The sequence below is a fragment of the Marmota marmota genome, unplaced genomic scaffold, assembly GCF_001458135.2.
Source record: "Marmota marmota marmota unplaced genomic scaffold, marMar, whole genome shotgun sequence".
NCBI lineage: Eukaryota > Metazoa > Chordata > Mammalia > Rodentia > Sciuridae > Marmota > Marmota marmota.
This window is the reverse complement of record NW_025999927.1, coordinates 506,967-519,839: the sequence shown is the minus strand read 5'-3', so window position 1 is coordinate 519,839 and position 12,873 is coordinate 506,967. Positions and strand designations below refer to the sequence as shown.

General features: G+C 46.6%; 1 protein-coding gene across 3 annotated transcripts in view; it reads left to right on the top strand.

Annotated features, from left to right (window-relative positions):
* The window catches only part of Nup133 (nucleoporin 133), a 47,321-nt gene that overhangs the window by 5,619 nt on the left and 28,829 nt on the right, over positions 1-12,873 (top strand). For all 3 annotated transcript variants that reach the window (XM_015504309.2, XM_015504308.2, XM_048800355.1), the window contains 8 exons: positions 1,310-1,413; positions 3,104-3,211; positions 4,659-4,793; positions 5,637-5,807; positions 7,170-7,325; positions 7,581-7,651; positions 10,243-10,390; positions 12,097-12,244. In XM_015504309.2, the coding sequence (XP_015359795.1) occupies positions 1,310-1,413; positions 3,104-3,211; positions 4,659-4,793; positions 5,637-5,807; positions 7,170-7,325; positions 7,581-7,651; positions 10,243-10,390; positions 12,097-12,244 (1,041 nt within the window). The remainder of the gene's footprint in view (positions 1-1,309; positions 1,414-3,103; positions 3,212-4,658; positions 4,794-5,636; positions 5,808-7,169; positions 7,326-7,580; positions 7,652-10,242; positions 10,391-12,096; positions 12,245-12,873) is intronic.

The following is a 12,873-nucleotide window of genomic DNA, read 5'->3' as shown; positions in this document are numbered from 1 at the left end:
ATCACGGCATCAGAGTACATTACAGCATAAGTAACTTTGTGTATCGCTTACTGTGAATAGCATTAGAGTTTTCAGTACTCCATTCTTGCTGAGCATAGTGGCACATATCTGTCATCCCAGTGACTTGGGAGGCTGAGGCAGGAGGACCACACATTTGAGGCCAGGCTCAGCAACTTAGTGAAACTCTCAACAACTTAGTGAGACCCTGTCTTAAAATAAAAAGGGCTGGAGATGTGACTCAGTTTTTAAGCACCCCTGGTTTCAAGCCCTGGTACTGAAATATGTTATATATATTATTATATATATTACCCCATTCTAAATGAAGGGATTACTAACCTCTGTTATATGTTGCTCTGCTTTAAATATGCTTTTCTTTTCCCCTGAAAATCTTCAGCTTGCATTGCATTTAAATCTTTGAACACACTGCTTGTCCAAGCTACCAACCTGTTGATAACAAACAACACTGGCCTCAAATCTAGGCATTCAGAAGAGCCGGTCCTGGAAATGGGCATGTGTACACTGAGAGGTGTAAACTCCAGGTTTCTCCTGTGGATGATGCCCAGGGCCAGTGTTGAGTCAGGCCACGGAGGCTTGCCACCACGAGCCTGGAGCTTACAGTGTGTTGATGACAAGGGCTTCCTGAGCAGGCAGAAGCTCCAGTTCAGCAGAGTCCCAGCACAGCCTGGGCATGCTCCGACATTTTAGCTTGTAAGTTGTGGGTGCCTCAGGTTCCCCCACCTTAACTCAAAGAGCAGAGTTCAAACCAGTTCCATTTCCAGGGCCATCAGTCCCTTTGTGGAGGCCTGGCACGTGTGCGGAAGGCGCCGCAGGTTTGTCCTGTCTGTGGGGAATACCCTTGGCTCCGTGTGGTGGGGCCTGCATCCTACTTCCAGGGGCTCTGATTTGAAAGGCATATTGTTTTGAAGGAATGTGATTTTTTTTTCCTTGAAATGCTTTTCATAGTTAATGAGGGGAGGGGGGTTATTAAATAATAAATGTGTTGCTTTTCAGTTAAATTATGAATTCAGCTAAATATTTCTAATAGAAAGTAGGGATATTTACTTATAACAAAAATCATAAACCTAGGCCCAAAATGCAGTTACTACCTTTATGTATTTCTAAAGGCAAATATCAAAGTTAAAAGATCTCTTGCTTAGAAGTCAGTGATTCTTGAATATGCAGGAGCATTCCTGGTTGTCAGTTGATCTCCTGTGAGTTCCTGTTGTCAGTTGATCTTGTGGCACAGGGAATGTTGATCAGCTTTCCTCATTTGGGATTTAAGGTTGATTGCATCCTTGTTTCTCCACAGTTGATGACCAGCTATCTGTTCACATAAATGAAGGTGGCTGGGCTTGCCTAGTCAGCAAAGAGAAACTGCTTGTTTGGAAGATTACTCTGTCACCTGTCACCAAGGTAAAGGGGAGTACTGGTGGGTTCTTTGTTTCTACCCTAGTTCTTCAGAGTTGGTGGAGGATGGTTGTCTGTGCCTACATGGGCTTAAGGGATTTGTGTACGAAATGCTGAGTGCACATCACATTTGTGTCCTGGGAACAAAGTGTTCTCTCAGTAATTTTTTAATTGAAGTCTGTAATTTTATTCCCTCCCCAAAGACCCATTCTAACCAAATAAAGTGAACATGACCTCAAGTTGTTACTGTCGTCTTACTAAAGAGTAAGCTCCACACAGGTCCCTGGGCCTTCCTCCACCTTGTTCCTCCAATTCCCAGTGTTCTCTCAGCTCTACAGCTGGCTCAGGGTGCTCTAGCCTCAGCACAGTCTTGTGTGCTTTTAGCCTTTTTCTGGGAGTGGGGCTCCAGCTGTTCTAGTGTGTCCCCTTAGCTGCTAGGTTTCCCGTCTTTCATGCCTTCCCTGGGTGCACGATTCCCTGCACTTCTTGTGCATGTTGCTCTGTGGGGTGGATGCTTACCACACTTCTTGGGAAAGTCAGTGGTCTGTGGAATGGTTCCTGTGTCCACAGGAGCACTGTCAGCACAGCACACCTGTGCACTAATTTTAAGCAGAGTCACATTATTTACTTTCATAAAATCAGAGACATTGAAGTTAAAAATGATGCCAGGGGTGGGGTGTGGCTCAGTGGTAGAGCACTCCCCAAGCACGTGCGAAGCCCTGGGTTCCACCCTCAGCACCACATAAAAATAAATAAAACAAAGGTATTGTGTCCAACTTAAAACTAAAAAATAAATATTAAACAAAACAAAACATGATGTCAGTTCTTCTGCTTAGTGAAGTCTGAGGTTACAACACTGCCCACATCAGCTAATGAGTTGAGGGTGCTTATTTTCAAGAAGAGACAACAATATTTTGTTCAATCTATTACAAGGTGCTTAATAAAATAGGAAAAGTGATACCCTTGCTAGGTGGCTTTCAGAGTGTGCCCCGACAGTGTGGTCAGTGTCTGGTGTGGCGGTGGCTCACCCTCAGCAGCCTCTTCCTGTGCAGTGTCTCTGCCACCCCTCCTTACCGCGTGTGTATTGGCCTCCATGCTGCTGCCTAGAAGACGGCGCTTGTGATGAGGAGTGTACATGATGGGGAGGTCCCAGGGATGGTTCTGAGGCAGCGGGGGCTTTGATACTTGGCTCAGAGTCAAAGAGGCATTGTCAAGGCAACTTGGTTTAGTTACTTTTTGGTCAAGCAAATTTTCTTTTTAATCTTTATTTTATTTATTTATTCGTTTTTATGTGGTGCTGAAGATCAAACCCAGGGCCTCGCATGCACTAGGCAAGCGCTCTACCACTGAGCCACACCCCAGCTCTGGTCAAGCTAATTTTCAAATCACACAAGCTTGGGAAAGGTGCATAGGAAGCTTCTTTTCACCCAAGGACTCTTGTCCACAGGTCTGATCTGGAACTGCACTGGTATTCAAGGTTCAGCCTGGATTTTAAGTTGTCCCAATTCTGTGAATGTTGTTAAATTCCTGTAGCCTGGTCAAAAAGAGCTACAAAAGGACAGAATATTTGTAGATGTTGTTTTCTAGCAACAAATCAGAATATGCAATATGCAGAGAAAGGAAATAGAGAAATCATTTGCACATTCAAAGACTTGGGTTTCATACAAAAGACTTTCTGTTTGTGTGTGGTCTCTAGTTATCTGTTTGCAAAGAACTCCAGCTGCCACCTAGTGATTTCCACTGGAGTGCTGACCTGGTCGCCCTGTCCTTCTCCGTTCCCTCAGGTGAAGCACATTCCATTCAGGTAGGTGACTTAAATGCTTATCGAAATGAGGGCATTCTGAATGAGGAAACATCCAATCCAAATTTAAGACATTACTGTAACCTACAGAAATAAGACTGTGGCACTGACAAAGAGGTGTGGGGGGGCTGTATAGAGCAGGGTGAAGAGTGCCTTTCAAACCCACGGTGTAGAGCAGGACAGAGGGCACCTTCCAGACCCACTCGAGGACTACACTGGTCTCTGACAAATGCAGAAGCACTTCAGTGAAGGTGACATAGTAAATAGTGTTGGAACAATTGGCAATCTGTAATTCTAAAAAACGAGTTGCGTGAATATTAACTTGAAATGGATCATAGATCTAAATATAAAGTAGAAAACATTTTTAGAAAAAGAAAGAAGATAAATTGTCATGATCTGAGATTGGGCACCGTTTTTAGAAATCTTTGAATCATGATCCTTTAAAGTAAAAAATTGAGAAAATTAATATTAAAATAAGATCGAAGTTAAAACTTTGCTTAAGATAAGAAAATGAAGAGACAAGCTACAGACAGGGAGACAATATTCGTAGGTCACACATCCAAGAAAGAAATTATGTCTAGAATATAAAAAGAGATCTCAAAGCTGGATAAGAAACAGCGCAGTTTAACAAGGGTCACTGGGGAGAAAACCAAACAGGCAGCACAGGTCTACAATGAAACTTTCCAGGCAGGATGTAGGGTACAGGTAAGCACACAAGGCATTTAACAGCTTCATCTTAGAGAAACAGCAATGAAATACCACTCACCCCAGAGATGGCTGCAACTTACAGAGCTGGCCTGCGGGTGCTGGCAAGGACCTGGTGACCCGGGGGCTCTGCTCTTTGCACTTGCTCACAGGGGGTGGGGTGGGGTGGGGTGGGACAGCCTCGCGGCTTCCCTTTCTCACGGGTCAAGGCTCGTACTGTGGACCCAGCAGTTCCATTCCTGGCTCTTCACCCTGGAGAAGTGAAAACTGAGGTCAGGGAGGAATACCACACAGGTGGCACAGCTGCTTCCTTTGTGATGTCCGTTAGCAGGTAGCAGGGCAGCTGAAGGGGTACCTCCATGTGGAGTGCTTCTCAACACAGCATATTGAGCCGGCAATGCCTACAGTGACCCAGTGTGTCTGAGGCGGGAGACTGAGGAGCAGTCAGCGTCCTTCTCGGTGATTTCATGTCATGTTCTCACTGCAGCAGCAGAAATGGGTTGCCAGAGGTTAGGGTGGGAAGGTGCTGCCACTTTGGGGGTGGTGGGACTTTCTGGATCCTTACTGTGGCTAGCTAGGCAAACCTACATAAGTGTTAGAATCGTTCTAACAAAGGAAAGGCAGTTTTACTGCTCATTCACTTTAAAAGCAGTTTTAAGATAAAGAGTCCTTGCTCTGACTTCCTCAGCATCATCAGACTCTGCCTGTGAGGCCTCCTTGCTGACTGTTGTGGCTTTGTTTCCAGGCCGTTGCTGTCATGGTTGCCACTAGAGAAGGGTCCATCCGCTACTGGCCAAGTCTCGCGGGGGAGGACACCTACACAGAAACATGCGTGGACTTGGGAGGGGACAAGATCTGCAGGTTCCTCACAGCAGTCAAGGTGTGAGATGAGTGTTGCTTTATGACTGGGGAGAGCTGTGAGCTGGGACTATGGCTCCTGAGCAGACGCACAGTAGGGGCAGGACCCATAGGGAACGAGGAAGAAAGAGTGGGAGTCTGCCACTGCACACTTGGTGGAGCGAGACCCCTCTGGGAGTTCTGAGGGCCTGGTGTTGGGTGGTGGTGAGTAGTGTTCACATCTTTTAGAAGTCTTTTATGATCTGAATTGTGTAAAGAATGACTACTGATGCCCAACGCTTGACTTGTTTAACTTGCATTATGGTGAACCTATTACTTAAAAATCAAATTTAAAAAGAATTAATTGTTTTTCTGCTGCAAAAGTTTTTCTGTGTAGAATTCGTAATGTTGGTCAGAAGGGCTGGAGGTGTAAATATTGGTAGAATGTTCACCTAGCATGGGTTCAGTCCCTAGTACCACCAAGATAATCATGTCATCGTATTGAACAGATTCTTAATTATGTCAATAAAATAATGTTGTGCTTTTACTCGTTCTTTTAAATTTGTTTAAGGTGAGGATGATTTTTCTCTGCATCAAAGAGGTTTTTTTGTTGTTGTTTATTTTGGTGGTCCTGGGGATTGAACCCAGGGCCTCATTCATGGTAGACAAGTGCTCCACCACTGAGCCACATCTCCAGCTCTTTTCAGTTTTCATTTTGGGACAGGGTCTCACTAATTGCTAAGGCTGCCCTGGAGCTTGCCATCCTCCTTCCTCAGCCTCTAGAGTAGCTGGGTTTACTGCCTTTGCCACCTTACTTGGCTTCAAGTATTTTTTGTTCTCTTCCTCTTGGTGGTGACGCTTATGTAATCTCTCTGTTTGCTCACAGGGAGGAAGCTTCATCTTGTCCTCTGCAGGAAGCCAGCTAATTCGGTTGATACCTGAAAGCTCGGGGAAGATCCATCAGCACCTCTTGCCACAGGGGCAAGGCATGCTTTCAGGGATTGGTCGGAGGGTTTCCTCCCTTTTTGGAATTTTGTCTGCTAGTAGTGATCTCATGGTAAGTTTATAAAATGTCTGTTTTGGAAGCTCATTTCTTAGCTGAAAGTTTCCTACGAAGTTGGTTTTGCCTCCATATGATTTTAAACTAGTTTGTAAATTTAAAATGTGTTTCATAAGGATTGAGTTGACGTTTTAAAATTATTGCAAGTATCCTCTCTCTCATAACTGATGCTCCAACCCTTTTGGAAGTCCGTACCTGTGCATAGCTAGGGAAGGGGAGGTGGGAGCTGACACTATGCAGTGTCGTTCTCTGCCAAGGCTCTATCATGTCATGCCATCATTATGACAGCCTGTGAAGTAGAGGGCCTCCTCATTGTGCCACTGAGTGGCAGAGCTGGGGGCTGTGCCCAGGCTGCAGAGTCTGTGGTGGCTCCCCTGCTGGCATCTGCTGCGCGCCCACCCCCGCAGTTCTCTTCTTGCTGGTTGCTTTTCTCTCCTGCTTCCTTGAGTTTCCTTTTTTCCCCAACACTGGGGATGGAACCTGGTGCTGTACCATGGAGCTACCTCTCCATCCCTTTCTATTTTTTTATTTTGAGACAGAGTCTTGCTAAATTGCCTAGGCTGACCTTGAACTAGGGAATCTCCTTCCTCAGGCTCCCAGTGTGCACTACCATGCTTAGTTTCTTGAGTGTTCTACTGTAAAGCAGAACATGTCTGAAAACAAATTTACCAGGTTTTTTCTTTGCCCTGGACCAAGTGTACAGAGCTCGTCTCTCGACTGTTCTGCTAAAGGCATCATCACTTCTTGAGTGACCAGCCAGAACCCTGGTGCTTTCCTAGCCTCTGTCTGCATTGGGGCAAATCAATCGCTCCCCTCTGGGTCCCCTTCCATTCCTTTCTTCCTGGTGCTGAGTTTAAGCCCCTGCACTTGGCAAGCTTTGCCCAAGCTGCTGGACCAGGCCAGTGTACTTCTGAAGGCCCTGCCCGCCCCATTTAGAATCACCCTGGACACCCGGGTAAACCTCACACACGGCTTGATGATCACGACTGTGCTTTTGCAGCTGCACGGCCATGTGTAGCCTTGCCTTCCTCCTTGCTATTGGTCCCCTCATGGCTCTGGGTTCAGAAGCCATTACATCTGCTCTGCTTACCAGAGCTGCTGACCCACCTCCAGGACTTTGCTATATGTTGCTATTTTTCAGGTTTATTTTACAGTTGAAGAGGACATCTTCCTGAAGGACCCTGTACTTCCACACTCCATTCTGCTCTCCTGGCCTGTGCCCCCACCTTGCTCTTGCTGGGTTTCAGTCAGCCCTCCCTCCTCAGTCCATCATGAGCACTGATTGCTCAGCCATCCTGCACATGGGGTCTGAGGTCTCATTGAGCCGTTAGGAAGCGTGACTTCTTTCCCTCTGTGCAGCTTGCAGGTGTTCTCTGGGACAGTGGAAGCTCCAGCTTCTACAGCCTCACCAGCTCAAATATCAGTAAATGGGAGTTGGATGAGTCATCAGAAAAGCAGGCACACAGCTGGGATGTGCACCGAGCCCTGAAGGAGAACGTCACCGATGCTATCTGGGTAGGATGGCACTTCACGCCCATGGCTATACCAGCTCCCCCCTTCGCTATTTGAACACCAGTTGGGTGTTACAAGCATAGTGAGGTATTTGTGTCCCCATGGTGGGTGCTCACTAGTCACTTGCTGCATCAGTTTCCAGGTGTATGCACCACTCACGCAGCAGCTGTGAGCGGCTTTATTAGGTGCCGGGGGCACAGAGGGAAAAGGAGTGCTTCTGGTGCTTGGGAAGCTTATGTTTTTGATATTTCCACTTAGGGATCTGAAAGTAACTATGAAGCTATTAAAGAAGGGGTCAACATTCGGTATTTGGACTTGAAGCAAAACTGGTAAGCAATTAAATTGTCCTAAGAAAGATAGAAACAGTTTGGGAAATAAGCTGGTGGCTCTTCTAAAGCCAGCCTCCTACAGTCTGTGGAGCCTTCCTTCTCTGGGGGTCCACAGGACTGTAGCCCTCCAGCACAGTCTGTCCACATCCAGCAATCCTTCCTGCTCCTGCTTCTTAGAGTGGTGCCACAGCTTCTGCCTGTCCTGTGGTTGTTGCCCTGCTGTGTGAGCTGGGCACTTAGACTCGCTGTTCTCCTCCTTGCAGTCTCTGAAAACCTTGGAAAAGCCACGTATCTCTGTAGGCATTTTAATTAAATACGGTTTACCTGTTTCCATTATCAGACTTGGAAATTTAGCACTGCTACTTGGATATAGCTCACCATGGGCTTCACCGTTCTCAGATTTGGAGGCAGAGGCTGGGAATGGGGAAGGGAGCATGCTCAGGAATTGCCATCCTGGGGGCTCCTGCTCCCAGTGTGGTCCTAGACACATCCTTGTGAGGCTTCGGAGACTGGCTCACCCCTTGATCTTCCTGCCCTCCTGAGCTCCACACAGTCCAGATCTCACTCAGGCCCTTGGGGGTAGTGACCAGGATGCACAGGAAATTCCAGCCACGTTTGGGCTACTTCTGTTCCAGAGTGTTTTTCTTCCTCAGTGCTCTTGACACTTTTGATTTAGTGCTGCAGCCTGGTTTATGTTTTCAGTGAGCAGGCTTATGAGTTCTTTTGTGAGGCTATTGCAATAACAAAGCCCGTATAGTTTCATTTCAGATATGAAGCTTGGATTTTTTTTAATCTTAAATTTATTACCTTACATATTCCCATATAACTTGTCAATTTTTACTGATGTACAAAATTGCAATTATCTTCCTATCTCTGCTACCTGAAGTAGCTTCAAGGTTTTTCAGATATGAAGCTTTTTTTCTCTCTTTTTATTTTTATGTATTTATTTTGGTATGGGAGATTGAACTCAGGGGCACTCCACCACTGAGCCACATCCCCAGCCCTATTTGTATTTTATTTAGAGACAGGGTCTCACTGAGTTGCTTAGTGCCTCACTTTTGCTGAGGGTGGCCTTTAACTCAGAGTCCTCCTGCCTCAGCCTCCCGAGCTACTGGGATTATAGGCGTCAGCCACCATGCCTGGCAGATGAGAAGCTTTTTTTACTGGCATATAAGAAGCTTGCTTTACAACTATGTCAAAGAAAATTGATCCTGACCCTCCCTGCTAAGTGGGCTGTTCATTGGGTGGGCAGTCTGTAAAGTACCTGTCCTATGGTCTCCCTGGGCAGGACTGACTACCGGAGAGGCTCCGTTCTCTGAGACTTCGCTCCAACCCCTCTTGTGTGGAAAGTTCTTTGGGCCTCATAGGACCCTGCCAGTATGTCACAATTTTAAGCCAGAATTCTTTAATTCTTTGAAAAGTTCTAGTGGATGTGGAGCGCAAGGGAGAACTGAGGACAGTTGCACGACGTGAAGTGCCACGTCGTCTGGGCACTTGCCCGTCCATGTTCTTGGGTGTGACTGTTCGTGGGGGGAGCTGGCCTCCCTGTTGGTGTTTCTGAGGCTTGAGGGAAGGTTGCTGGCACTGCCACTGCCACTTGGTGTTTGGAAAAGGCTGGGATCAGAGAGCATTGTGTTGTCTGCTGGGGCAACAGCTTTGGAGGAGTAAGAACAGCACATAACTTTAATGAGAACAAGGATTTTTCACAGTATAGCAGCCTGGCATTTCAATAACTTGTGCCTAAAATTAAAAGCAATGTTATTCCTCTGGACAAAGACTAAACTGTGAAGAACTGATTAGATTGCCGGTTGGCAGGCCTGTCCTGTGATGGGCTAGAGCATAGCTTTTGGGTTTGGGCCCTTGAGTCCTTACTGTAACATCTCTGCCCTGAGTTTAGGCATACTGTCTCCCTGTGGTGATTAAATCTGCTTCCTAGAACAACTTCTGTTACATTCTGGGCCTGAGCTCATTTTGGCCTGAGGACTATTCTGTGCCATTCCTGAATTAGGTGACGTGTTGATCCTTGATTTATTGAGGCAAGTTTATTGAGTCCTCATTTACATTTGGTAATATTTATCATTTTCTTCATTTTATCATTTTTAAAGTATGATTCTGAGTTGGCAAATGTGGCAGTCAACCACAATCTCAGTCAAGATATAAAACAGGACTGGTGCACTGGGCAGTGGTGGAGTGCTTGCTGAGCCTCGTGGAGGAGAGAGAGAGAGAAAGAGAAGAGGGGAGACGGGGAGGAACACTTCCATCACCCTCAAAAATTCCCCTCTGCCCTGGTGGTCATCAATCTGCTTTCTCCATAGCTTTGCCTCTTTAGAATTCCATATAATTGATCATATACTACACAGTCTTTTGAGTTTGGCTACTTTCACTTAACATAATGCATTTGGGATTGATTTCTTGCATTGCTCAGTCATGTTCCATTTGCACACAGTTTATGATGTGAGCGTGTTTGGTTTTTCTCTTGGGTCAGGATCTGGGAGCGGGGATGCCAGGGTACACGATGAGCATGTCTGAGTTAGTAAGAACCTGCCAGGCTGTTTCCCCAGAGGCTGCAGACTCTCTTTTTCCTTGGCTAGTGATGGGCTCCTGATTTTGGCAGCTGCGTGGCATCCTGCAGACAACCCCTGCCTGGTCTATTACTCCCTTGTGACAGTGGAAGATAACGGCTACCAAATGTCAGATGCAATTACAGTAGAAGTCACTCAGTACAATCCACCTTTTCAGGTAAGTCAAGTTACAAAGTGGCTCAACACATTTGAGTGTTTTTCTAACCATTGAACACTTTGGGGATCTTGTTCTCTGAGTTATATCTGTAGGTCTTGGAAATGCTCTCCAATATCACTGCCTCATTGGCTTTTCCATCTCAACGTCCTTTTTCCCACCTGTGGCTGAGCACTGAGAGTAGAGGTGCTGTAGGTAGTCTGTGACCCCTGCTGCAGCCCCGGGTCACCATTTCTGCGCTGCCGAGTGGGCAGGAAACACTGGTGCAAGGCAGGAGGAGGCCAAAGGTAGTAGGGCTCCATTCAGAACTCCAGGGAGCTCTGAGGGTCCACAGAGGGCTTGTACTTTAGGCAGCAGCACGTGTGCTCCTCAGAGCTCGCAAATGCCGCTGAGTTCCCGGTGCCCTCAGCTGTGTGTTCTCAGGGAAGCCTTCACAGCTGCTTGCCCTGCATTTACCCGCTGTATTCTTCTAATTCTGTTTTTTTTTTCTCTGCATGACATTAACCGAATCCCACAAGAAAATCTTTTTTCTTTTTTTTTTTGGTACAGGGATTGAATTCAGGGGCACGCAGTCTCTGAGCCACATCCCTGGCCCTATTTTGTGCCTTGCTGTTGCTGAGGCTGGCTTTGAATTCACGATCCTCCTGCCTTAGCCTCCCTAGCTGCTGGGATTACAGGCATGCGCCACCAAGCCTGGCTCGTTTGTTCTTTTATTTCAAATGGAAATGAATGTTACCAAATGTTCCTGTTTTACAAGAAAGGCATATTCATTGTTAGAAAAAAATTTCTGCTAGTGCAAAGGGATATAAAGAAAACAATTTTAGAATAAATAAAATCTTAGGTTCCCACTTTAATGTAACATTTGTAACATAATTTCTTTAATGGCAGTTTGCTAATTTTATCATTTAATTTGGTCTTTATTTCCATTTCTGCCTCTGGTTCTGTACATGAACAGTTGGCTCAGTTTTCTTGTGCTTGATGTGCTTTTTGTTTTATTTTATTTTGATGCTGGCCTTGAATTCTTCACATGCCAAATGAGGTTGAGCTTCTATGTGATGTCTTGACAGTGAAAGAAGAGTCAGAACCTAAATGTTAACCGGGGATTATTTGTAAGGATTTTCTAATCCTACAATAAATAGTGTGGTGGGTTAAGCTTTGTTTTCTCTCTCACATTCGTTGTGGGCATCACCTTGTAATTGGAATACCTGAAAACATTTTCCAAATATGCTGATTATGTGCATCTCAGCAAATAACTGCTCTGACTGATGTTTGTCAAAGTTTTGGGCTGCTGTATGTAGCAAGCATCCAAGGTTGCATGAGTTACAGGTAATAGTGAATCATACACACAGTGCTGGAAGTGGTCCACACCCAGGGTTTCTGGGCCGCCCTTGCTGCATCGTCTTGTGGTGGGAGGGCAGGCGGGTTCACCAGGGCCCTGATCTCTCACTCCTGAGTAGCCCAAGGCCCCTCCTGACCCCTCACTGTGGGGTCAGGTTTTAACAGGAACTTGAAGGGTCCCAGGGTTGGGACCATCCATAGCAGTGTGTACAGAACTGTCCTGCTATGCTCTGTAGGTCATCTGATAGCCAGTGTTTGAGTCTTCACAAGGAGCCTGGTGAACTAGCCTGTCATTTCATGGACTGCTGTCATAGGAATGTGATTATGAAATCATACAAACATGTACTTTTGTTTCTAAATTCTCCTTTTAGTCTGAAGACCTGGTCATGTGCCGGTTGATGGTCCCAGACTCTTCAAGCCAGACCGCCTACCTGTACACTGAGAACGCTGTCCACGTGTGCACCACTGGGACTGGGAAGTTTTCTCTCCCTCGGGAGAGAATCAGCTTTAATTCACAAGGTGCAGTAGAGGTCACAGAAGGTGCAGCTGGCAGCTCTTGGTCAGCCTTGTTGTTCTCCCTCTCTCCCCACATGTTGCTTGGGCATAGTACCTCCAGGAGTCACTGAGACTTCATATCACATCTGGAGCAGCTGGAGTGATCTTCCTGAGAAACCACAAGGACAGTAGAATCCCCAGCCTGTTACATTTATGGAGAAAGATAGTTTTCTCCAGGGGAAGAGACCAAGAAGGAAAGAGATGGCTCCAGGGAAGCCATCACTTGTGCCAGTGAGGGTGGCTTTTATGAGTTGATGTTCTTTAAACCAGTCTGCCTGGAGTCCAGATGCTGGACTCCTGCGTGGAGGCACCCACAGTGCAGGCAGGCCACAGCGACTCCACCAGGTGATCCAGAGGGCTATGTGGAGGATGGAGCCTATGGCCTAGTCCCCGAGCACCAGCAGCAGGCAGACGTGCTAAGGCCCGCAGGCCTAGTCGCCCCATCCAGTGGCTGACCAGGCAGAATCAGGCCAGAGGGCGCCACAGAGTGAAAGGGGCTGCCGTCCCAGCCTCCCAGAGGAAGTGCTTCTTTGAGCCCCTGCTCTGCTGTCTTGCAGGGCTGGCTTTATCATCCTGAAGTGAGGGCATGGGGT